At 34.7% G+C, this 26,979-nt stretch overlaps 2 protein-coding genes across 4 annotated transcripts; both read right to left on the bottom strand.

Annotated features, from left to right (window-relative positions):
* Positions 1–5,574: 5,574 nt before the first annotated feature.
* LOC129244046 (23 kDa integral membrane protein) lies at positions 5,575–26,737 on the bottom strand. Its single transcript, XM_054881643.1, has 6 exons — positions 26,464–26,737; positions 24,096–24,182; positions 9,139–9,330; positions 8,911–9,072; positions 6,051–6,242; positions 5,575–5,930 (listed from the first exon to the last, which is right to left on the bottom strand). The coding sequence occupies exons 2-6, from the start codon at positions 24,153–24,155 to the stop codon at positions 5,859–5,861; spliced, it is 678 nt and encodes a 225-aa protein (XP_054737618.1). The 5' UTR covers positions 24,156–24,182; positions 26,464–26,737; the 3' UTR covers positions 5,575–5,858.
* LOC129244044 (uncharacterized) lies at positions 24,239–26,386 on the bottom strand. Of its 3 annotated transcripts, none has more exons than XM_054881642.1 (2): positions 26,262–26,386; positions 24,239–25,649 (listed from the first exon to the last, which is right to left on the bottom strand). In XM_054881642.1, exon 2 carries the CDS (start codon positions 25,339–25,341, stop codon positions 24,616–24,618), a length of 726 nt encoding a protein of 241 aa, XP_054737617.1. In that variant the 5' UTR covers positions 25,342–25,649; positions 26,262–26,386; the 3' UTR covers positions 24,239–24,615. The 3 variants fall into 3 exon arrangements, with proteins under 3 accessions (XP_054737617.1, XP_054737615.1, XP_054737616.1); XM_054881640.1 differs by lacking the exon at positions 26,262–26,386 and adding an exon at positions 25,799–26,232; XM_054881641.1 differs by lacking the exon at positions 26,262–26,386 and adding an exon at positions 25,808–26,232.
* Positions 26,738–26,979: the final 242 nt, after the last annotated feature.

Below are 26,979 nucleotides of genomic sequence, written 5' to 3'. Positions count from 1 at the left end.
TACGACTAAGTTATTGCAAAAAAATGCAAGCTAGTTCATGAATCAATATCTTATAAGATACTTTATCATATTATTAAGTTTTCTGTTCTGAAGTTGTAAGATATCGTAAGAGGAATAACCTAGTCAGACCTCAAAGTTTGATTTTAATAATCAGAACTGTCACTATTGAGTCTTAAAATTAACGAAATAAGCCAGCAAACAGGCACACCTCCGATATAGAAGAATTTTTTCCTCTACTTTATGTGTTCTTGATTGGTCAACTGATCAGTCTGTACATGCGTTAACCCGACTCATAATTTTTGATCACATCTGTAAAGAACTACGAGTATGACATTTCACTGCAAATATTCGGCGGGTATATAAAGCCCGCTGTTTTTAATTTTTGTTATTTTCCTTGCATTCTTATCGGACTTACATATCAGTTAAACTGAATTACTATATATGATATGGTTTTGATATTTTAATTAAAAATATTTTTTTTTTCCCCCCACCAGGCAAATAGTTTGATTTTATTATTTTGTTGTTGTTAGCAATCTTGATTGCTTATTTGTACTAAACTTCTTAGAATTTAATTTTGAATTGATAAAGAAAATCCCTAAAGTTTCGGTTCGCAATTGATTTAGACTTAGCAATAGATATATAACCTTATATTTATCTATTATATTATATACCTACAAGGGCGGAAGATGTTATTTCTGCTTAGGCGCTCAAAGTCGCTTTATGACTATCTGAATATTTGATATTAAACTTAATTGAATTATTTATAAATTTTTCAAAATAATTTAAGTACATCAAAATTATATAGAAATTGTTGTCTTTGCGCTGCTAAATTGGTAAAAAATTAGCTTTGGCCCTCGCAGGTAAAACACTAAAGACTTCACTCATTTTCAAATAATATAATTTTCAAGAAATCTGTTAAAACAATTTTCTCTTTGAATAATCCTGAAAACCATTCAACTCGCTTGAAAATAATCTAAGTTTGTTTTTTTTTCAGCGGTTTTTCAGCTGCGGTTCCCGGTTCTACTGACTTATCCAAAGATCGTTCGTCCCTGTACACCGACGCCACTTGCCGTTCTCCTTTCGGAAATTACATCAGTTCATACCAATTACCAGCAGATCCTTCTGAACTTACTCCCGCCATTGTACTCATAGTTGCCTTAATTTCTTGCTCTTGTATTTTTATGCGTTTCACAATGGTCATGTCTTTAGAAAATTCTTATATCTCATCGGTGCTCATGACAGTACAGAAAAGACCTTCTTACATGGAATTCGAGAGAGAGCTTTACCTTTCATTTTCTCCAAAGCGTGCTAAAGAGACTGTTGGGAAGGTCAATGATGTCAATATAGCCGGAATATGCTGTCAAGCATCAAAGAATATTGTTGAATTCGATAAGTTTCGCAGCTTCTCTTCGTGCCATGATATGAAATGCTGTTTTTACGACGAGAAAAATGTGCTTCATACCTTAGTTGTGACGAAATTTTGATTGATAGCTCTAAATGATAACTCAGACATGTCTCCCCTCTAGCGCTACTTGGAATATTTGCGGCCATAGTTCATTCTTCATGAAATTGCAAGTTAGGTGGTTATTTAGGTATATGTTAAATAGGGTTGCGTTAGAGGTTTGTTTAGACAGTCAGCTCTATGCCTAAATGCGTTGTGGAAAAGTTACGAATGCGAAAAAATTGGTATCACTAAAGTTTGAACTCCATACCTTGTGTTCCCGTTCGGCGATTGCCTTCCGTTTTTACATTTAAAAGAGGACAACCACCAGCATTTCTTTTGATGTGTAAAGGGTGGTCTATCTAGAGCTTAAAATAAAATTTAATTAGGCTATAAATTAAGGACCTGTTAAATCTGAATTCACTGCCTGGTGCAAGATGGAATCGAGAGTCGGAGCAGGGGTTTTCTTTAAATTAGCCAACTTATCTATTTCCTTAAAACTGCTTAGGAATATCAAAATTTTTTCCGATAATCAAGTTGCGATCAGGGCTCTGACGATGCCGTGGTGTAGATCCAAATATGTCAACTCTTGTAAGGTAAGATCAAATATCTTGGCTATAGGTACAAGTAAGATTACTCTGATTTGGGTTCCAAGATATAGGAACATAGAGGGAAATGAAATTGCTGGTGAGCTTGCCGGGAAGGGGCCGACTGAATCCATCTCCCACACAGTCATCGGTATCCCCCTAACTGTCGTTAAAGGGGAATTGCACAATTGCTTATTAGGAAAGCACAGATCAGATTGAGCTCCATTTCTTCGTGGGGTTTTTCGAAAATCCTATAGTTCCAGTACAATAGACACAGGACACAGATAGTCCTGCGGACTACACGTCATCCAATTTCCAAGCTTGTAGCTGTGCTTACCGGTCATTGGACAATCGGCACTCAAGTAGAAAAGCTAGGTTTACCATTTGATCCCCATTGCGAACACAGTAGGAACCTTTCCGAGAAGGAGATTATTGAGCATTTTCCCTGTAAATGTCCGAGTTTGGCAGCCAGACGATTAAAGCCACTGGGTGATAATTTCTTCGACAGCCTGGGGCAGTGCTCCAACCAAAATCCATTTCATGTTTCAACTCTTAAATCGTCTCTGGATTATTGGTGTAACATTTATCCTTAACGGCGTCCCATAAAAAATAGTCTAATGGAGTCAATTCACAGCTTCTAGGTGGCTAATTGGTATACCCGTTTCGGCTGATTATTCGATTTTCGAAAATTGTTGCATGCTTTTAAGATTTCCCAACTATTTTCTAGTGATAAATAACCCAATTTGTAAATGTCGAATAAACTAAATTTCTGACACAGCACGGATTTTATTTTAGCTGCCACAGTCAATCGATAACTCGAATTCCAAATTCCGTACTTTAACAAATTTCACTTTCATTTTTTTGGTAACTCCTTACTAACCATTCTTAATGAAATCACTGACCTCCAGTCCTTTCTGGCTCAAAATTTTTGTTTCACAGCCATTTAGGTTACATCATTGCCAAGCCTTATTCTTATTATCCTTCAGCCAACGGTTTGGTTCTGATCCTTAGACTTTAGAATTATTATACACTGCTCTTTGTCGATCTTAGCACGTACACATCTCACGATTGCCTATTTTCGTTTTGCTCTTACAGCTTTGAACTTTGAGTATCTAATTCCATTTCATTTAATAATTAATGCAAAATCTTACTATGTAAAGAGGATTAATATTTTACTCTCGTTTATGTTTGATATTATAGGTAAAGTGATTGACTCTCCTTTCCATTTTGAACGCATTTATTTTCACATTTCTCAAAGAAGCTCTATTTGAGCGCTGTAAAATACGCCAATTCGTTTTTAAATCGTTTGGCTTTCGTATTTTCATCTTTCAAGCTTAGTTTAAAATTACTATTAAATGAAATATGTACTAAACTCTTAGCTAAAAAACACTCTGCAAATAAATGCAAAGTAAAGTTCGTACTATTTTTTCGATTTAGCAAATGTCTCGTTTTTTACAATTTTTCTTCCGAGTAAAAACTCGTCTTTGTTTTTGAATGACTTTTTTATTAAGCGGTTAGGGGTAGTCAGAGACCCGAAAAAATGATGATTTTCAATTATTTTTTTTTTTTTGCTAGTCAATTGCTTTATTTAACAAAAATAGCATTAATACATCATGTTTCGACTTGAGTTTAGCAAAATTTCGAAAAAAAATAATAATTGAAAAAGTTATCGCTGTTTGTGTGGAGCCCGTTTCTCCAGAAGTCCCTTGCGGTGATTATCACAAGTCCTTGGAGATTCATCTCAAATCAATCAGACAAGAGAAATTCGTTTTATTAATAGATAATCGAACGAAACTTTTTTTTTAAATTAACAATATGGCAGCCGTAGGAAACAGTTTTCAGATCTTCGAGAAAAAACCGACAATTAATTGTTAAAAAAAATCGAAATTAAAAAAAAAATCTTTCAATCAGGCACAAGTTTTTCATGTTTTTCAAAAACAGTATAAATTTTATTGAAATCTACCAAGCGGTTTTTAAGTTACAGTGATCACTATGTAGAGTTATACGATTTTTTTAATTACTTACACTGTGTCATCTATTCCTGGGGCAAATAATAATTCTTCAGCCGTCATAGCAGCTTCCAAAATATCGATTTGCTGTTGCCTACGTAGCATTCTACCTTCCCGAGTGTTATCGTTAGCGCGCTTATCTGTCACTTTCATACGCAGCTGCTGCTGGTTACTTGCTCTCGAACGCTCCGGAGCGTCCGAGCGCTGTTGTTATTGTTATAGCAGCAAAAACATTCCACATACACACATATATGGGGAATGCTGCTGAAATGACAGTCCTTGGCCGGATATAAATCCGGGTCGTTCCGGTAACGTAAAACCGACTGTCGTGGGAACGACCGAGCGCTCTTGTTAATTGTTGAATAACTCGAAAAGTATTTGTCGGATTCACTTCAAAATTTCACACAATATTTTTAAGACATTATACATTAAGAAAATGCAAACAAAAATCCATTTTTTTGAAAATTCTGACTACCCCTAACCCCTTAAATGAAAACAAGAAATGAAAATCTTTATTTTTTTTATCTTTACTAGGCAGCTGTATATCGCACCAGACAAGCTGCTCCATTGCATTGTTCACAAGTGCCAAATGTGATTGTGGTACGACGGACGCCATTTACGAGAATTATAAATTTTAAGATTAGTAAAGTGATTAATTTTCCGCCACCTACGATGATCGAAGATTACGAGTAGATGCAACAGCGCTAATGATGAGAAAGAGAATACGAAAACGAAAGGGGGGCGCATATTACAGTACCACTATTCGGCTCGCAAGTGAATTTTACAGAATCAGCTTTTAAGCTATCTAAATTGTAGATTTTTTATTCAAATGTTTTGGTTAATAGGCAACTCTTTTCATTACATTTTTTTTTTAATTCGACACCGTCTTAGTTCTCTCACAAGCCGCATCCAGGATTAAGCTCTTTTCATTCATTCTGTTTATTCTTGCGATGCCACTTCATAGATTTTGATTTTACATTCATGGTTATTCAAGTCCATTGCAGTTCGTACAGTTTAAGAAAATCGAACCTTTAGAACCTGGATTTAGTAGTGTCATGGTTGGTAATCTAAGTACGCATTAAAAAATTTCGCAGCCGGATAGCTTTATTAAACGATTTTATTTCTAAAAGTGAATCGCTTGTTACATATTTACATAGAAATTTGAAAATTTTTGCAAAACTTAAAACTGTCTAATTTTAGAGAAAAATATACATATACGTAAATACATAATTAATAGCAAAAAACGGCGTTGCGACATTGAGCATAAATTCCTTCAAGCACAGAATTTTCGTAAGCTATACACTTTTCACATATGTACATATTTATACATTTTATAATATTTAGTAAACATTTTACAAAAATTGAAAAAAAATCGCTATATAGGTTTTTGTTCGCTTCTAATTTAATTTTTACATAAACTCGCACTGTCGCTTAGGTAAAGAGTATTAAATGAACATAAATATCTAAAAATTTGCCAGCGAAAAGAAAAACTCTTCGTTTTGTGAAGTGATTTATGATTACGGAAGTAGTATTCGAATTTTTCTCGATTTACGAATGTGTGTTTTAAGTTTTATTTTAATTATTAATAAGAATTTCTAAAACTAATACATGCACATACACTCGTGTATGTGTGCCTACTCGTCTGTATATGCAATTGGACGCAGGCCTAAATTTTGTGTTTTATTGTACATTTGTTACAGAATTCGATGGATTTTGATTGCTTTGATTTCACATAAATTTTACATACATTATTGTTGTTATAAATACATATACATATATTTGCAAAATATTTTGAGATTCTGTGGAGGGCACTCAGCAAACTCAGTAGGCAGAGCGACGCCTGTAATTGCGAATATTATTCGCCAAGCAGCAGGCAAATACGAAACCAACGAACTGAAAGAAAAAGTTGTCAATTTTTTATTAGTTTACTTTTTTTTATTTTTTTTTATTTTTTTATTTATTTATTAGTTTTTTTATGTCTTTTTTTATTTTATTTTCTAAGTTCATACTCACCTCAATAGCTGCAATAACCAGACCGGCATATTTAATTATATCGCTATTCTTATCCCAGAAATCAACGAATGCCTGCTTGCATCCTCTACGGTAAACGTTCTCGATGCGACAGCTATTGTCCTTGCAACACGATGGCGGATAGTAGCCTTGGAATGAGTAGTCCACATAGGAGTTTTTGCCGCAGCACTCCATCTGAAATAATAATAAATTCAGTAGTGTTCTTAATAGATGTAAAATGTAAAGGCTCTATCCAATAACAGGTGTTATTTTGAATAGCCCGCAATTTCGGTAGATGTCACTTTTGAAGCTGTTATTTTTCGATATTTGACAAGTAGAAACTACGCCATTCATAAAAATGAAACAATACACGCTTAAACAACGCATTAAAATTAAAAATAAAAATGGTGAAAATTTGGCAAAGACGGTTCGAAAACTCGAACATTTTTGGGTCCTCGTGAAGCACCTTTCCGAACCGCAATACAGAAATTGGTGAAAAAATTCGAGCTGTTGGAACAAGTTAGTGATGTGACGAATAAAATCCGTGCACGACGCTCAAGAACAGCCGAAAATATTGCTGTTGTAGCCGAAAGTGTTGAAGAAACCCAAGGTTTGTCCAATCCTCGTTGTTCTTTGTTCGTGTTGTGCATAAAGATTTGGGTCTTATGGCTTATAAAGTCCAGTTAACACAAGAACTCAAGCCGGCCGATCATCAACAACGTCGTGTCTTTCCTGATTGGGTCGTTGAAATGCACGAAAATGATCCGGAATTCCATCGAAAAATCATTTTGAGTGATGAGGCCCATTTCCACCTCTGTGGCTTCTTCAACAAACAAAATTGTCGGATCTGGGGCTCAGAAAATCCAAGAGTTATTGTTCAAAAGCCTCTCGATTCTCAACGTGTGACTGTTTGGTGCGGTTTATGGTCCGGCGGAGTCATTGGACCTTACTTTTTCGAAAATGAAACTGGAGCAAGAGTTACGGTGAATGGATTGCGCTATCGAGAGATGATTAACGATTTTTTATGGCCGGAATTGAATGCTATTGATCTGGGCAACGTTTATTTTCAACAAGACGGCGCACAGAAGCAACAAAACCATTGATCTTTTATCAAAATAACACCTCTTATTGGAAAACCCTTTATTACACACATACATATGTATGTATGTGTTCACAATAATAGCAGCGCGACATATTGCAAAGTTTTGACTATTTATTTATTTCTTATTATTTATTTTATTATATATAATAGAAATATAGTTCAATGCTTCAAATTTCCCAAAAAATTAAAAAAAAGATGCAACATATAAAAAAAAAATGTATGTACATATGTTTAAGAATATGCACAGAAAATTTAATATTGTTCCAGCGAATATTTTCGAAGTTACACGCAGATTTAAAAAAGCGTTTACGAGAATTGTAATCCTATGCAAAGTGCGTTTCAAACTTTAAACGAGTTTTTCTCAAAATGGTGTTGTCAAAGGCGGTGACTAACATTATGCGAAAACGGCTAAACCGATTAGTCTCAAATTTTAACACGAGCTTCTTAAATATATTTTTTAGTAATTTATCGAAGATTTTTTCTCATCGATAAATATTTTTTTTTTATAAACAATTTAAGGCCGAAATTTTGGTCAAAAATCGATTTTTCTTTTAAGAAACCGACATTTTGTCAAAAACATTATTTTACTCATTGCTTCGATTAATTACTAGATATAACATTACTTTAACGAAATTTGTTTGGTTTTTTTAATTTTAAAGGATCCAGTTCAGAAAACGTCTTTTTTCGAGAGGAGCTCCCGGAGATCAGCTGTAGCTCCTTTCCAAATAAATATTTTTGCTAATACTAAGTCTTAAAGATAACATAATATGTGTACAAATTTTTAGATCAATTAATTTAAAAGTTGTCTCAGAAAAAATTCTGGAAAATTCGCTTTTCGACCTTCTAACTGTATATAACCCCTTAACTTTTACTTTATTGTACCGAAATTCAATGAGCTATTAAACTGCGTGCTCGAAATTTTTTTAAAAGTTTCGAATAAAAAAGAGGTTGTCTGTAAAGTCGGTTTACTGACGATAGTTTAACGTGACAACGTCATAAGGAAATACTGATGGAATGGTTGCAATTTTCAAAACAAAATTTTAATTTTATTTGTTTGATAGATATTTTGTATGGATATAGAGAAGGAGGTAAATGGAATCGCAATGGAATAGGTCAAGTTACATTCACACAAACGTGAAAAATGACGAAACATTTATCAAATTCATGAAAGATATGTTCAATTTCGATTGTGCATCTGACGTTAATAAGTCAACAACACTAAGAGGCAACATCATCGATTTGCCTTTCATTTCCTACTTTTCCTAACATCGTCCTATTCTCAACAGAGAAATGGTTCATTACCATGCACACAGGAAGAAGGCATATGCAAATACAAATATGTGAATTTATATATGTACATATGCGCATATACATACTCGTATGTGCTCACACAAGTAGGTGTGCAGATGTCGAACGTTGCCGAATGCGGGGGCCGATTATGCTCTTTGTCGTTCGTTTCGCGCTTTCGCTTGCAGTTCAAGCAAGGTAACGACGATTGAGCAAGATAACGACACATTTTTTCGTGCGTGCAGCCGGCTAAATCGAATTATAAGACGTTATCACGTCAAAAGTTTGAAATTTTTATGAAAATTTGTTGAAGTGTTTATTATTTTGTAAAAAGTTTGAAACTTTAAGTTAATCGATTTTCCTTGCAGTATGCACTATATAAAAACATAAATAGTCAAAACTTTACAATACGCTGCGCTGCTGTTATTGTGCGCACAGGTGTACGTATATATGTATGTATAAAATAATACTTACGCTAATTTGTATGGCATCCATGTAGTCCGCCTTGCGCGTTCGACGCGCCCATGCCTTTTCGACAACATCGCCCATCATTACCAAATATTTATCCTTTTGTACCCACATGTAAATGACCAAGGCGAGTTGACCGATCATCAGCACAAAGAGCAGGACAGAATACTATAAATGAAAAAAAATAATTTTTAAACAAAAATACCATTTAATTTAATATATGAATGTTTTTACCGTCATCGACATGCAGTACGATTCGCGTATCGCTCCACAGCAACCGAAGAAGGATATTAACAATATCACCGAACCCAAGACGATCATTGTAATGGGCACTTGTTGTGTTTGTACCGCCTCTGCTATGTCATCGATATTGTGTATATTGCTGAAGAGCAGGATGCCAAAGACGATAAGCAATATGCCACATATCTACATAGAAATATTTATAGTTGAAATTAGATTGTGAGAATTGTGAGAAATTTATATTTCTGTGCTTCACTAAATAAAGATAATATAGAGTCTTACTAATTAATGAACAAAATGTGCATATATTGAAGTTATCTACGGGGCAATATATCATTCCATTGGAGGGCATTAATTTATATAAAAATAAGTACATACATGGCTTTGCTCCGCATATTTCATATTAGAATACGATAATTAAAAAAAATAAAAATAATTAAAACAAACCTATATATTATATAAGTGCATAAGTACAAATTGAAAAATTTTGAATAAAACCTGACTCAACAAAAGAAGAATTCAGACATACAGTCTGTGTCAGAAAAAAGAAACCGCGATTATTCATGAAGTATAAAAGATATATATTTCTCTTTTTTTTTACATGAAAGTATGTACGAAACTTCGAGTCGTAATTACTCAATAAATCGTGTAGTCTTCATCGTGTTCGAGTATAGCCTGGCATCTTCTTCATGCTTTGAACCAACTTTTCTGCGTAGCTCGTCGACAAACAGGACTAGATTTTCAATGTGTTTTTCTGAGAGCAGTGGCTTTGATTATGTGGGACGGTAAGATATATTCGCCTCCTTCAGTCGACGTTCGATGCTGTTGATACTCCCATGTATTCCCTTTTTAGGAAGAACTGATCATGCTATGCGTAGTCACAAAGAAAGGTCCCGTTTAAAAAGTTGGACGATCACTTTATCCTGCTTTTTTGTTGTGACTCGCTTCAAGCAGCGCTCGAAAAAGTCATCAACATTTTTGTACAACTTACACCGCTGATTCCACATCACATCAAATTCTTTTGACTTTTTAATCACTTTTGCAGCCGCGGCGTAAGATAATTTCGGCTCTTTCGAATGTGTGCATAAAAATACCGCCTCAAAACCCGAGAAGTACGCGTTTTCACTCATTTTTTTTTTTTGGTTGCGTTTACGCGACAGTTTCGAACAACACTAGCCTGAGTTAGCACTGGCGCCGTAGCCCTTGAGTGGGACTATTACGCAGCAAAAAGCAGAACGAAATATATCTTGAAGTTACAAGAAAAAAACCGGTTCTCTTCTTCTGACACAGACTGTACATGTATACATACTTATAGAATATTATATTATATTATATTTGCCATGCAACAACACAAATTTCAAGTAAGGTCAGCATTTCTCGTAATACTTCACAAAGGGCACAACTTTGGACTTTGAACTTTGTTTAAGTGGTCTTAAATCCACAGTTTTCATGCATGACAAGTTATTATTATATTAGCGTCAGTGATCGAGAATTCTACCAATGCAATTACAATACCAATTGTGAGTATTCAATTTCAGTTTTATCTTATTTTGGTCCTTTACCTTTATCTCTATTCCTCTCCCTATGTCTATCTCTCTCTCACTTTCTACCCTTTCCGTAATGTTAATCTTTTCTGCTTTCAATTTATCTTCATTACTATCTTCATCTTTATGTATCTTTATTTTATCTTTATTCCTTCCTTGTCTACATATTCCCCTTTATCTTCATCCTACTTGAATCAGGCATACTGACCAACGGAGAAAAAGTGGCGGGGTAGTAATATTGGAATTGATAGTGACAGTCAAACTGCACTAAAAGCCCTTGCTGGCACATGCTGCTCTTCCAAATTGATCGATGAATGTCAGACAAAACTGAACAGTGTTGCAAAACACAGCAAAGTTTGACTTATTTGGGTGCCTGAACATTGGGGTATTACAGGGAACGAGTTAGCTTATAAACTGGCTACTGAAGGCTCTGCAAGCATATCACTAGACCCTGAACCCTTTTTATGTGTCAATTCTGCATCGATTCAACTATGGCTTGACGACTTCATGAGGTTTACCAATAGAAGGTGTTGGTCAGAGTTGGGCTTCTGCAGAGTAGTCAAGTGCTTTGTGAAAGAACCAAACAGAAAATTAGCGACCTTTCTCCTAAAACTTAGTAGGAAGCACCTGAGAGTATTGGTTGTTGTAATCACAGGGCACAACGCCTGTGGTCTTCATATGACTGCCATGGAAATCATTGGCGACCCAATATGTCTATCCTGTCTTAAGAACGATGATACTACAGAGTATTTCCTCTGTAACTGTCCGGTGTCTTCTAGAAACAGACTTAGGCTGTTGGGTTGCGATGCACTGAGTATGGATAAAGCTCATTCTCTTCCTCTTCCAGATCCCTTAAGATTCATCAATGTATCCAAAATATTTGCGGAACAGTGACCTCTAAGCAATTTTTCCGTCTTACCATATACATTGTACCTATTCTGTCTCTCTATTCTTTCTACTGTAATCTATCCGGGTGTGTTACAATGACCTTTCTTACTGAGTGCTCGGACTTGTGCAACCTTCCACAAATCTAATGATAATATATATTAATGTTATTGCCTCGAGGTTGCCAAGAACTGTGGAGCGAAAAACAATTGTCTCTTTTTTTCTGGAAAAAGGAAAAACGGAAGAAGAAGAAAACGACCGAACATGGTTTTTTAAGGCCGTACGTACCCCTTCGAACTACGGGTTTCGGCCAATTTTAGGCCAAAAGTAATAAACAAGCAATGATTTCTTTTTTTTATTAATAAAAAAGAAAAAAGTACATACATAAGTCTCAATCACACTAATTTCAACCTTTGTTTACACGTATTCAAGGCCGAAGCTGAAGTGCGGGTGTTCTCTAGAAAGAAGTATGGGCGTTAAAACTGATGGGGAAAAACTTAAAAAAACTGGTTGATGAAAATATAAGTATGTTTTTCGTAGTCAATTTCTTTAAAATATTATCAAATGCATAGCACCAAGACCAAGTAGTGAGAGGCTGTGATAGAAAGCCGATAATTTGCTGTTGTTGTAACAGCATAAATACTTCCAATAAATGTTTGGAGAATGCTGCTGACAGGTCCATGAAAAAAAATTATTAATATATGTTAACAGAGATCTTGCGATTTGACACCATTAGAATTCGTATCTCTGGGGCTACTTGAAAATTATGGTTTATGCCAATTGCCCCGAGACGATTTCAGGGCTGAAAAAAGAAATTATACGCGTTATAAATTATATAAAGCCTGATTTATGCCAAAAAGTCGTGGAAAATATTGATATGAGCATCTGGTGTTGTCAAAGGAGTCGCGGTGGGCATTTAACTAATACGTCATATACAAAGTGGCGCAAAATTATTCACCCTATAGAAAAATTTTAAAGTTTTTGCAAATAGGGTGCGCCGTCGTAGTCGAATATGCATGAAGATCAAATAATAGAAAAAATTGTTTCTAATAGCGGTCTCCCCTCGGCAGGCAATGACAAGCCTCCGGGTGTATTTCTGCTATGAAAAAGCTCCTCATAAAAACCATTTGCCGTTCGGAGTCGGCTTAAAACTGTAGGTCTGGCCATTTATGGAACAACATTAAGATGCACGCCACAACACCTACCAGAAGTGAACGCGTCAATTAAGTCTAAAACATAATTACTATTTTTGCAGACCACTGAGAACTAATAGGAGCTTAAATTGCTACAGATAATTATTAAATAAATAAAAAAAAGAGTTTAGAAACTTATAAAATTCATTTTTTGAAACCGAAAAGTCAAGCGGAATAGAACTCGAGATCTCATTGAGTTCTCTCAGAGGGCGGGCAATAGGAGCTTTACGCGCATAATTCGTGTTAAGCAATTTAAGATGAAATGGATAAGTATAGCTTAGAGACATATATAGTAGGAATATGCAATAGAATGATACGTAATAGGGATGAGCAATCAATTTCTTCTTTAATTGCACTAAAAACAAAAGACAGTAAAAGAAGAGAGCTTCTACTCCCTAGAGACTTTGAGTTAATTAAAATCAAACGAGAATTATAGGAAGGGATAGGATTTGAGAATTTTAGCGACCTGAGAGCATATTTAAGGAACACTTTCTGTACATGTTCAATTATCTTAATTGCAACTTGGTGGCAAGGCCTCCAGATAGATGTTGCATACTCTAATCTAGAGCGAAAAAAAGAAATAAAAAGTAATTTGTGGGTGTAGGGGTCCGAGAACATCGAGCTATTACGCCGTAAAAAGCCCAAGATTGAGGATGAAGTGGTTAATGTGACTATTGAATGAAAAATGGGAGTCAAAGATCACACCTAGATCTTTGAGTTCATGAACAGTTTAAAATAAAGTATTATCAATGATATAAGATGATTGGAAAACATTTTGAGTTTGGTTGAAAGTGACATGAAAACATTTCTTAATATTTACAGAGATGCCAGAGTTAATGCACCAGCGAACGAGCGCATTAATTTCCATTGCAACATAATAACACCCTCATTTTTTCTGATTGCAGAAAATATTTTCAGATCATCAGCATACAAAAGAAAGTTGGCAAATGAAAAGCAGGTACTAATAGCATTAAAAAATAAAACGAAGAGAAGAGGCCCTAAAATACTGCCTTGTGGCACGCCTGAAAATGCAATGAAAGGTACCGAACATTCACCCTCAATAGTTACCACACATCATCTATCGGATAAATAAGATTTCAACCATTGAAAAAAAAACAGAATGAAAACCAAGCGAGACTAATTTACGTAATAGAACTGTATGAGAAACTCTATCAAATGCTTTAGAAAAGTCCGTATAAACACAATCAACCTGAAAACCTTCAGCAAAAGTTGAAAAGCAGCTGCAGCATACAAACAGACAGGTAAGTCCATCACTCAATGTGATTTTTTTTTAGTAAAAAAGTTATTCAAAAACAAAATTAGATAGTTTATTTTGCGCTATAAATGCCATTAAATGATGAAATAAAATGTAAAATTTTGGACAAAAATATTTGTGTTTTATTTATAAAAGATTATATGCGGTCTTATTGAATCACCCTGTACTTGAAGGAACTGATCTATGTAGGTCGCTTTAAACCACTTAGCTTAAGGTTGTTTCTGTGTGCTTAATTTGTTGTTGCTTTTCCATACAACGTTGTTGTTGCTACGTGAGCAGAGCCAACGTAGCAAGCAGAGAAGTAGGGAATCGAAAGTAGATATGTATTAGTATACTATTGTTGTGAATAAAATGAAATAAAAGCACATACATATACTATACATCTCTCATTCCCAGCTTATATCCAATGCAAACAACAATTTCTATTAGCTTATAAATACACAGCTATTAATTCCCACCCATACTAGGAAACGTGTCTGAAATGATATACGACAGAATAGATATTAAAAACAACATGACTAACTAGCTAAAATTCTATAAACAATTACATTGAAATTAAGGAAAAACTTTGTGAAAGCATCGCTAAAAATAAAGTAAAAAAGTTGCACACTTACATAGTTTCCTCTCTCCATAACTGAAAGTATTACAACATATTTGAAGTAAATACTGGCGTACATTTACAACAACCTTGCCCAATGCACCATGACTCGTATGTACCTACATATTATATTTAATTTTTTTAAATGAATGCTATATATATGTGTATTCATCCGTTTGTTGTACTATATTTTAGTGCGTTTAATAGGAGTTTGAAATTTCGTTTTGAATAGTAATTATCAATTGACGCAACTCGGCAGATTAGCGACCTTAACCTATAGGCATACGCTAGATAAATATATAAACTATGTATTTAGGTGCATATGTATGTATGTATGAATGCTCCAAACATAATCGCTTATTCCTTGAAATGATACAGATAGCAATTAAGCTAAGCTTTAGAACAATATGTGTATGTATCCGTGACCACAAGCAATGAGGCCTAAGTCGATTAAAAAAAAAACAAATTCTTAAACATATTTTTAAAAACACTGGGGATAAGGTGCATTTTTCTGAAACTTGTTGTTTTTGAAGTTTATATACGCGATAACTCAAAATCTACTTGCACTTTACTTCTTCGAATAATTCAACAGGTGTGAAATGAGGGAAATTGAAAGTGAGGTTTGAACTTTGATCGCATGGCTTTTGTGCCCTTTACTCATCACAATACCGCATCCAAACCCGGACCACTCAATAAATCCTAAATGGAGTTGAAATGGGCTGAGCGTATATGCAATTCTTCTCGCTGCATCTGACAGCCTGTGTCAACCTTCTTCGCATTATAGCGTCATGAGAAGAAGGTGTGCTGGAGTCTCCGGGGACCGATCGCAGAAGCAACAGGAATCAGTGTGGACCGTATCCTAATCTTGTACAGATGATTACGCAATCTGCAATCACCTGTGAGAATGCCGTTGAGCATTTTCAGTTTATCCTCAAGAAGAGTTAGGAGTTGCCTTGTACTTCCTATGAGTTGCTTGAACCTACTTTAGGGCTCGGGTGTTACTAATAATGAGGCCACATTTACTTCACTTCCAGTTATACCCCTGTACACTGGGGCCCATATGAGCCGGATGCGATTATGCGTTCCTAGAAAGTTCAATTTCTTGATGCACTTAAAGACCAATGAGAGCAATGCCTTGAGTGCCTTCTGACTGTCGCTCAAAATGGCAATTCGCTTATTCTGGAGGCTTCTATCTAAGTTGATCTCTGCACGTAGACAGCTGGCATACACTTTCGCTTAGAAAATGCCTGGAAAGCTATTCACCCGGTATACCTGAGAGCATTTTTTCTTTAATAATTACTAATCTTCCAATATTAGTAAAAATCACGGGTGACTGGCTGCTGCTCACTTGAGCAATAACAGTCACGGAAGTAGATATCTCATCCGACAGCCAGGCGGCAAGCAGCGCCCTGAGCTTGATAATGGTGCATTCGAAACTGGTTGGGGAATACTTGACTTCACTTTCGATCGCATCCGAATTCTTTGATATAAGGCTCATTTGGGTACCTGGTCACAGCGACATTACAGAAAACTGAAGGCGGGTGAGCTGGCTAGCCAGGAGACCTATGAAGTAGTCCCCTTGACTTCCTGCAGAACTGGCAGTCTCGTCAACTCATCGACTGCTGGGGAATCAAATACCCAAACTTGTAAGATCGCGAAATCATTCTGGCCACATAGGGAGCTCGGGGGAACTCGAAGGATCTGCTAAGGTTAGCAAAGTCTCAGCTCACGAATTTCATGGGTGCTGTTAAGGGCACTGTATCCGTGGTATGCATGCTGAGAGACTCGACATTACTTCATGTCCCTTTTACATCAAATGTATAGAGGATAGGATGGAATCATCTCAGCATCTTCACCGTAGCTGTTCTGCTTTCGGGGGCCGAGATTTAGGCATCTTAACTCCCATTTCTTTGCTACGCTTGCTGATATAGCAGGCCTTGATGTTAGCCATCAACTGCAGCAGCAGCATAAATGGATTAACACAGCCGTCACAACTTGATCATCGTTCGGTCGACATCCACTAGCCCCTCTTTCCTTCCGTCCTATTAATTCCTCTGTGTCGCAAAGGACGAATTTGATTTCTTCGTCCAAGTGTGCCCTCTCTCGGGGCAACTATTTAACCGAACCTAACCTTACTTGATGAAAATCGGGCTCTTGCCTTCCAAATACTACGAAAAATTTAAAAAACAAAAAAAAAAAATGTTCCCAATGATACCTTGAAAAACATCTCCCTTGACAAATTAATTGTAATATGTTTTTTTTTTTAGATTATTCTGTTGCGAGTTGTGCGTTGCAAAGCCACTTTTTCCGAGTTATTGTATATCTGTCAATTTTAATATAAAAAATTAAAAGGAAATATTGTGCCAATATTATATGGAAATTTATGAAAACTGGAAAAAGTAACACATTCTGTATCGCCAAAAAAAATTCTTAAAAACTTGCATTTTTCCACCGAATTAAGTGAGTTACTGCAGGTCCTACCTAAGTAGCCATTTAAATAAAGTTATAACCTACAAATAATCGGAAGATTTACCTTTTATAATGTGAAACTGTATGTGAAACTTTAAAAAATAAAAATTTATAGAATTCTTAAAAATAAGCCAGCCGATGCCACACCCTTCGTTTTTTGACTTCTTATTGGATTGGTTGAGAGTATTGTTAGTTAGTAATTATATTTTTTAAGGAGACCTGTAAAAATTCGAATTTTTATTTTTTTTTTGTTAATAAATATAATCCTTAAAGAATATGTTAAGGAAGGTTTAGAACGTAAATTTAAGTATTTATTATATTATAGATCGCCAACCGTGACAACTCTATTCTTTACGTTCGAGTGCTGGGAGAGGCATAGTTACGTTGTATTTAAACTTTGGACGCGTTTTTCTCAAAACTATATTTTTCGAATTGGCGTACACGATAACTCCAAAAGTTATTGACCGATCTCCCTTTAATTTTGCACACATCTTTTTTATGATATTTTAGAAGCAAAAATAGTAGGAAATTCGCCCCAAAATTCATTTTTTTTAAGCATTTTATTCCGCGAATTTTTTTTCGATTTTTTTTAACTCATATAGAAATTATGACATTAATAAACAAAAAAATGTTTGGTTTTTTGTATTCAGGTCACTGATGCCGATGCTACAATGCCCGCCGATTGAGAAGCCCCGCTGCGACCTTCATGGAAGTATTGAGTGTATATCCGCCATTTTAAATAATTAAAATAAAAAATAAAATTTTTATATTATTTTAATGTATAAATAAACTGTATGCCAATTTTGAAAAAAATATATTGACTTCTTCATTTTAAATAATTTTAATGAAAATCAGAGAAAATATGGCCGTTTACAGGTATCTGTCCCCTTAACTGATGTAGCAGGTGCTTCAGTTTTGTCTGTAAGGTGTTGTGCCTTCAAATGTGTTATAACTGTACATTTTTTATGAAACGCTGAACTAAAAAATATATAAAAATGTTTTTGGTTGTCAACAACAATATGTGATAAATAATACACAAAATAATTCAATAAAACCTAATTCATAAAAAATTTACTATATGAAAAAAATGTAGTAAAGTGGTTCTAAAGGTTTGGTCTTCACTGTACATATTTTCGCATTATTCGAATACATAACCATTTATACACCATATTAAATTATTTGCTTGACTTTCTTATTGACCCAAGTGTGACTGTTAATAAGTGCAATTAAATGTGAAGTAGATGGAACGAAAATGTGGCAATCCGCACCAGTCGCGTGTAAATTAATTGACGAAAATTTTTTAAAAACTGCATGAGGCTAATACTGATGTGAATATGGAATTGAGAAATCGCATAATTTGTGGCTAATTTAATTGAAAGTTCAAGTTCTGAATACATCCGCAAACATCTTGAATGAGAATGAATTATGAATGAATCTATTTGTTATGTATTAAAATTTTTACAAAATGTACAAACAGATCAGATAAGACAGTTTTACTCCTATGTATGCCTAACTACGTACTACTGCGATAAGGAGTATGGAATTTAAATACATTCCTTATATGTAAAAAATCGGAATATGAGTGGATTTAGTCTTTATGTCTCAGCTTTAAAATGCAAATCATATCTATATAAAGGGTTTTCCAATAAGATGTGTTATTTTGATATTCAAAGAAAAATGATATTTTTTAATATAAATGCTCGCATGTTTATTTCATTATTATGCCGTTAATAGTGGGAAATAACATCAGGCAAATGACCACTACGACCACGCTTTCAGGACAGTATCTTTTTCATGAAATTTTCCATAACCGAATTGCAAAGGGGCTGTCCTATGTCCTCGAAAGCCTCACGAATTCCATCTTTGAGGTCTTGAATTGAGGTAAATCACAAGATTTCGGTGGCTAATTGTGATCACCTCTTTGAGAGAAAACACGATTATTATATTTTAAGATTTCCGCCACAATTTTTTATAAGAATACTAAAGTTTAGCATTGCTGATTTGAAAGTACCTCCAAAATTCTCTTCGATTCCGTTAATAAAATTTCTAAACATTTTTTTGCAGTCCTTTTGAGCTCAAGCTTTCTATTATCTGCGGTGATTTTTTGGAAAAAAATATTTTTTAAAATTCATTTTATTTATACAAAACTCCGATATTTGGAGGTACTTTCAAATCGATCCAGCTCATATAAGCTTAAAATTTGTCCGAAATATTGTGGCGGAAGGCTTAAAATATAACAGGGGTGACCATGCTGCTTGATAGTCCGATTCTTTTTCAAAATTTAAAAATTTTCGCGAGCCGCAATTAAATACGTATTTAAAAGGTTTTCATAGTAATTTTCAGTATTACAATTTTTTTTTAGGGAAATTATATTTATTGCAAAAATATAAATAAAAGTGCACATATTGTTTTGAATTTAAATATACAGAATTAAACACATTTATTTTACTTCTCTTGATAATATTCCAAAATTTGGTGAATAATTAGGGACAGCACTTCTCAGTAATTAAAATACCCTACATTTTCGAGCTCTAGACCACAGGGATTCCTTAAGATATGAAAAATTCATCGACCATGGCAGCCCATTCTTCGTTACGGGAACGAGTCCCATCCGACCATAGACTGTCACTTCACCAGCACTCCTCAAAAATATAAAGGGTGGTTAAATTTCAAGGGCCGATGTTGAATGTGAACCACACCTAAACGTGAAGTTTTTTTCTGCATTTCATTTGACATTTTTCAATTTCAGATTAAATCAATTCGAACCATGGAAAGATACACAATCGAGCAATGCGTTAAAACTATTCAGGCTTATTATGAAAACGGGCGTTCAAATCAAAATGCATATCGCGCACTTCGTGATTTTTTCGGCCAATTTAATCGTCCAAATGTGCGTACAATCGGAAAAATTGTGCAAAAGTTTGAGCAAACCGGGTCCGTAGGAGATGTGAAAACACCAGTGCATGCTCGTACAGCTCGTACTGCAGAAAATATTGCTGCTGTTCTCGATAGTGTGGTTGAAGAGCCGTCCACCTCAACTCGTCGTCGTGCCCAACAATTGCACCTCTCACGCTCGTCGTTGATGGACATTATGCATAAAGACTTACATTTACACGCTTACAAGGTGCAATTGACTCAAGAACTAAAGCCTCTTAACCATTTCAAGCGTCGTCAATGGTCAGATTGGTGGCAGGAAATGGCAACAGTGAATGACCAATTTTTGAAGAAAATCATCTTCAGGGATGAGGCACAATTTCACCTCAGTGGATTCGTCAATAAGCAGAATTGCCGCATCTGGGCGAATGATAATTCAAGAGTGATTGCCGAAAAACCAATGCAACCACAAAGAGTGACTGTTTGGTGCGGTTTATGGGCCGGCGGCATCATTGGGCCGTATTTTTTCCAAAATGAGGCCGATCATGTGATTTGACACCGTTGGACTTCTTTCTTTGAGGTTATTTGAAAAAAAAGGTGTACGTCGATAAGCCAGCAACAATTCAAGAGCTAAAAAATGAGATAATTCGGCACATTAACGGCATAGAACCTCAATTATGCCTCAGCGTCATCGAAAATTTCAACCATCGGATGGAGGTGTGCCGCCGAGGCCGCGGCGGCCATTGGCCGATATTTTGTTCCATACATAATTGCGCCATACCAATATTATCATAATAAAGAGAAATGACAATAATTTCCTAAAAAACTTGTATTTTATTCAAAATCAACACCGGCCCTTGAAACTTAACCACACTTTATAAGGCATAAAACATGGTGCTACAACAACAACTAAATTATTAATAAAACAAAATAAATATAAAAATGATTTTATTATTTTAATAAAACAAAAATCTTCAAAATATGTACAATAAGCCATTACTGATCCTTTAAACAGAGTGGAATTCAATTTTATTTATTTATTTTTTATTTAATTTTGTTTTTTTGAAGCCGTAATCGCCGTTATGCGACAGAATCCACTGCCATTCAGACTTTCGCTTATGTATGGCATTAAATGCAGAGGCGGTTTACTGAGTCTGCCATAATCTTTGCTAGCATTCGAGTGTGTATAAAATCCTCTTCAGGCTGAAGGTAATATATGTATTGAGCCCTAAATAGATGGCTTGCCTTGACTTTATTATTGAACGTGGATGTTCAAAGAGGAAGGAACACTTGAATTGAAGCAAAAAAAAGGGTTGAATGTACATACAAGTTACTCTCTAACAGCCAAAACATAGTTTGAAGAGTTTTTCAAGTTTACGAGTTTATCAATATATTCCTTTTTAGTTGTTTCGCCGAGCTTCTACAACAATTTTTTGTATGTGTATTGTGGTCTTGCCCCCGAATGAGTGAACAACCAAGTAATAGTCACACACCAGCCCACTTGGCTACGACATTGGAGTAATAAAGCTTCTAATCGTTGGAAAAAAATGTCATATTCAAGAACTTGCCATGTTTCTAAACAAGTATACACATACATATGTAGACACCAAGTTTTAATCAAGTCAAGAAATTCCAATCGGCTGATCAAAACTTGTCAGAATATTTGTATTTTTAGTAGCTGACTAAACCACTTAGTAATGTTTGCATAAATTTTAATTTTATATACATACATAATAAATAAATGTATGCATGTAATATGTATACTCATGTACATACGTAACTATGTTGAAGTGTGCAATAATAGAAATACGATTTTTGTATGTCTACGATGTTTTCACTGCTGCTGAAAGTAAACTTGTTTCTATCTTGTCAGCAAATTGTTTCTTAACGAGATTTTTCGCCGCTAACACGAAACCCAATAACGTTAATTTATGAGAACCAATTCTGTTTTCCCCCTCTTAATCTTTTTTTTTGAAGCTTAAACAATATTTTTCTCTACTGTTTTTGAAAACCAGTTTTTTACTATTAGTTTGACTCTGAATTTGGCATAGGAGCCGCGTGCAAACATATTTATAAACATATACATATGCATGCATATACATATACTTATACATCTATAACTGAGTACGCACTCATGTACGTATAGACATTTTCATTCCAAGCTTAAAATATTTTGATTCGAGCTTTGTCACTATTTGACTTGATTTCTCACCTAATTTTTTATAATTCTCTCATTTTCCCGCAGCCAAATCCTCGCTAACACACTAATAAATAAGAATTTCTTGCTATGCTTCAAACCGGTTAATGCTACAAAATCTTGTTTTTAAATATTATACAAAAAAATTATTTTCTTGTGGCAGCATTCAAAAAAACGTTGTTTCTTTTGAAAAGGCGGCGCTATTGTTTATGTACATAGAGGCATGCATACGTATTCATACATACAAATATACACTAACAGAAAAATAAACAACAATAAACTCGATTCAGCATATATGTACATAACTCACGGTTACATTTGTTGTATATTTAACAGCAAAGAACAAAGAAATGCTCTTAAAGTCTTAAATGCAATTTATAAATGCACCAAGGTCACAGCTTCTATATAAAATGTATTAGTTTTATTAGAAAAATGCCTTACTTAAACAAAAAAAATTAATTAATAACAAAAACCAAAAATATAAAAAAATTAATTAATAACAAAAAATATATGTATAAAAAAGTTCTATATTTAGGAGTAAATTTAATTTGTTTTCTTTTAAATTGGCACTACGTACGTATTAATGTACATATATCTCTTTATGTGCCTACATATCTATATACGTTTAATATCCCAATTCAATTACATAGTTCTTACATATGTATGTACATGTATACATTTCAGCATATTATATTAATTTATTTTAATGTATTAGCGCAGCTAACCATACCCAACAAAAAATATGAATTTCAATTTCGCAACCTTCCAAATAAGTAGGAATGGTAGCCAAATTCAGAAAGTTTTTATTTGCTGGGTGTGAGCACAAAAAACTTATTATATAAAGTATAAAAAATCATACCAATTTTATTAAATTGGCACGAAATGATCTCATAGCTTTGCGTATACATTTTTAAGAGTAGCGGCCTTTATCCGGACTTTAAGGGGCTCAACCAGTGTGAAACTTTGAAAAATTCAAAAAAATTTTTTTCATATTTTTCAGCAAGCAAGCAGCAACTTTTTGAAGAAGAAGGTGAATTATATGGGCCTGGAATAGCAGATTAGGATTAGGTATGATATTTATCGTTTTATAAATGTGAGATCAGTATTTTTTTCTTTAAAAACGTTTTTCTCAAAATAGCGTTTTCTTAATTTGCTGCCACTGTAACTTAAAAACTAATTTTACGATCGACTTGAATCTTGTTTCCTCATTTTAAGTATTCATTTTTACATTGAATGACCCTCCGATATTTCAATCTAATAAAAATTGTAAATTTGCGATGTGAAATACTATCACATTTTCAAGCTAAATTTTTATACTTTTTTCAAAACTGCGGGATTTTTTTGGATTTCGTTTTTTCACCACAATCCTGCGTTAATCAACGCGTGATACCATCATCTTTAATGACTTTTTTGTTTTTTTTTTTTATTTCAGGCACTCTGAAGACCGTAACAAAGGCAGCAGTGGGGAAACTTTTTTTTTTGGACCTTCGAGAGATGCCCTATTATTAGAAGAAAAGTCCAGATTTTCCTTTGAAAAAATTTGTACTTGAAGTTTAATTATATATTAATATACTTACAAAGTTTTAAAACAATCAATGTAAAACTTTTTTAAAAATAAATTTTCAAAAACCACCTGTTTTTTTGTCAGTCACACTGGTTGAGCCCCTTAACCGGTAAAAACGATTTGATATGTACTCTAGTATTTTCTTACACGTCGATTTATAAATATAAAAATATATACATAATACAACTGTACCTATCTACAAAAGCTATATTTATAAAAATCAAATTTTAATAAATGTTATATTAATATATATATCGTATTATATTTTAAAAATAAATATTTCTAGTTCAGATTTGTTAAATAAGTGTCTTCCAAGGTATTATTTTAAATAAATTTATCAATTTTACTCACCGAACATAACAAATTAAACAAGAATAAAAGGTATTTAACCAAAGAGATGCCACAACTCATTTTGCTGACTTTTGATAATTAGTAGAACTGTAGAAGCAAAAAAAAAAAAAAACGAAAAACCATAACAAAAGAGAAACAAAAACTTCTGAATAAAATATTTTACCGGTTTCGAACCGTATTTATTTATATAAAAGTGGCGCCAGGTTGTGAAAGAAGCAATTTAAGTACAAAATCGTATATAAAAGCAAATGTTGTAACCAAAAAAATGCACAAAGAATTCATAAAAGCTAATAAAACGAAGACTTAAAATGTCTGCACGTAGCCAAACGCAAAGATTTCCATGTTGGAGCGCAGAAAGTGTTAAATAACGATATCTGTATTGTCATTTTTCATCACAATCGCCACCTTATCTCTAGCAGCGTTTTGCGCTTACACTCAATGTAATCGCTTGTACTCCTTTACGGCGGAAAATTGGCAACCTAATAACTATATGCACTTTCTTATGACGAACTTTACACTTTCAGCGCACAAGTTCGGGCAGTAATGATTTTTTCGATAATATCTTCGCTTTCGCGTCGCGCAGCATACTCCAAAGTGATGGATGCCTGGCTAACCAACGTAGCCGGGATTGCTTAGACAATGCACTCGCCTCCACCTTCTTTAGATGATCATAGTACTTTGTATTACGCTTCACAGCCGCAGCCTCATCAGGAGCAAAGCGTGCAAAGCATAACTTCAGCAAAGTCTCCGATATGTCAATGAGACGTCCGCCCTTGGGTGGATGCATCAAACATAGCTGACTTACAACAAAATCGTCTCGTTTACTTTTCGCCAGCGGAATAAAAGTGGCACGACGTCCAATTAAGCATGACTGCAACCAGGATATACCATTACCATTCACTTGAATTCCGGGCAACTTAACTGGCAATACTCTATTTTTGCTGGTGAAAAGAGATATCAGCGGTCGATGATTGATGAGCAGCAACGTATCTTGATCTTTCACTTGTATATCGCGTATAAGACCAGTGTGCATCACGCGCTCATTTATCAACTTCTCTGGGATGTGGGAAGGCTTTTTGAAAGGACGCACCAAGTAAGCCGGCTTGCGTTTCACATATGCAATTAGCAGCATTAGACCAGATGTGCCATAAATAGCGGCTTGCGTGCCGATTGTGTCACGCTCCATGTAGTTACATAAGCGCTCGTATTTCTCCACAAAATAGGATTTAACGCTATTAGTCTCCATTTTGTGTATTTGTAGGACTTACAGTTTTATATTTTTTGCGAATCTGTAGCACAAAATAGAAAAATATGATTTCCAGCTGGGAGTTGCTGATACGATGGAGATGTGTTTAACGCGCTTTCTCTTTTTTGTTGACACCTTTCGAGTTGTGTTTCGTGGCTATGTTTATTTAGTTTAAATGTCAAGTGGCGGTGTTGTTGCTTGCAATTTCGATTTAGCTATCGCTTTCGTCACGTACCTACTGCGATACGATGATATGACGGTATTTTCGCACGTACTGCATATATGTATCAATATGTGTTGATAAATGCCTAAAAATCCAAAAGCATTATTTAACCATTACACAATTTGATTATTGATTTAAATTTAATAAGCTCAATTAACTATTAAATTTAACAATATGCAGCTTTTGTTTTTCAAATTATCGATGACATAATGTTTAAACACATATAAAATTTACTTCTCTTACGGACGCCTAAAAGCCTCCTCAGCACAATAATATTTTTATGTTGTTGCGTATTTCGAAAGTTCTGTGTATTGCACTTATTCCAAATGAAGCGTATTTTTTCGTAAATTTTTCAAAAGAGACTAAACCGCAGTGTGCACGAAACACATAAATGACTGAACATCGCACAATGCAGAGAGACTGTAGAAGCGTCACACCTTGTCGGCGTGTTTGGCGTGGCGTATCAACACACTTTTGAAGGGGGAGTAGAAGGTGCCATAAAAGAAAAACACAGCAGCACTCGATCACAATGAGAAAAAACTACAGTAACCCTAAGTGAGCGCTCACTCTCTCACTTCATCTATTTATCTCAAAATTTTCTTAACACTGCACATATCAGTTTTATGTCCATGCTATCCTATATGCAAAATAATGTAACTCTTTTCTTTTGTTAAGTGATATTTGTTTTGATTTTTACATTCGTGAGCCAACTGCAATCAAAACAACTCTCCATTGATATTTTTATATAATTTTTGTTTATTGCTTTCCCTCACAACCACATGCAAACACTTAAAAAAATGGCGCAATTGTTTGACAACGTAAAAATTTAAAAAGAAATAGAAAGAAACAAAAAAAAAAAAAACAGAATGACTACAACAGACTTTGGCGACGTTACGTACTCGTAAATATATTTGAAAACGAATTTGAATACTTTGGTAGAAACAAAATTTTAGAATTTTCCGTTAGGTACAGTAAATTTATATTCGATTTTTTATCCGCGTCAGTTGTTGAACAGCTCCGTTGTTATTTCAGACTGAGATCACCGCGAGCTAGTGGTTTTCGGCGATGCTCCAATGCGCGAACAGTCGCAGGGCAGTCAGTTAGTGAGTCAACCAAACAACAAACCGCAACAGCAGCAAGTCAGTCAGTCGGCTAACAGAGGTAACCGTACAATAGCCAGGCGAACAGGCAAGCAGCATACAGCGAGTTGAGCACCCGCATCAGCTCAGTTGAATTGTGCCAAAACAACCGCCTGTTGCTTTGGTTATTGTTGGATGCTTTTGGTACGTGCGTTAACACATATACATTCATAGTTATTATAATATATTCAGCTTTCGTGTTGCTGTTGTTATGGGTATGTTGATGCCGCCACCACGCGTACAACTTGGTCATACAAATACATACATATGTATGTA

This window comes from Anastrepha obliqua, chromosome 4, assembly GCF_027943255.1.
Source record: "Anastrepha obliqua isolate idAnaObli1 chromosome 4, idAnaObli1_1.0, whole genome shotgun sequence".
Classification (NCBI taxonomy): domain Eukaryota; kingdom Metazoa; phylum Arthropoda; class Insecta; order Diptera; family Tephritidae; genus Anastrepha; species Anastrepha obliqua.
The sequence above is the reverse complement of the archived record's forward strand: the minus strand, read 5'-3'. Positions and strand labels throughout refer to the sequence as shown.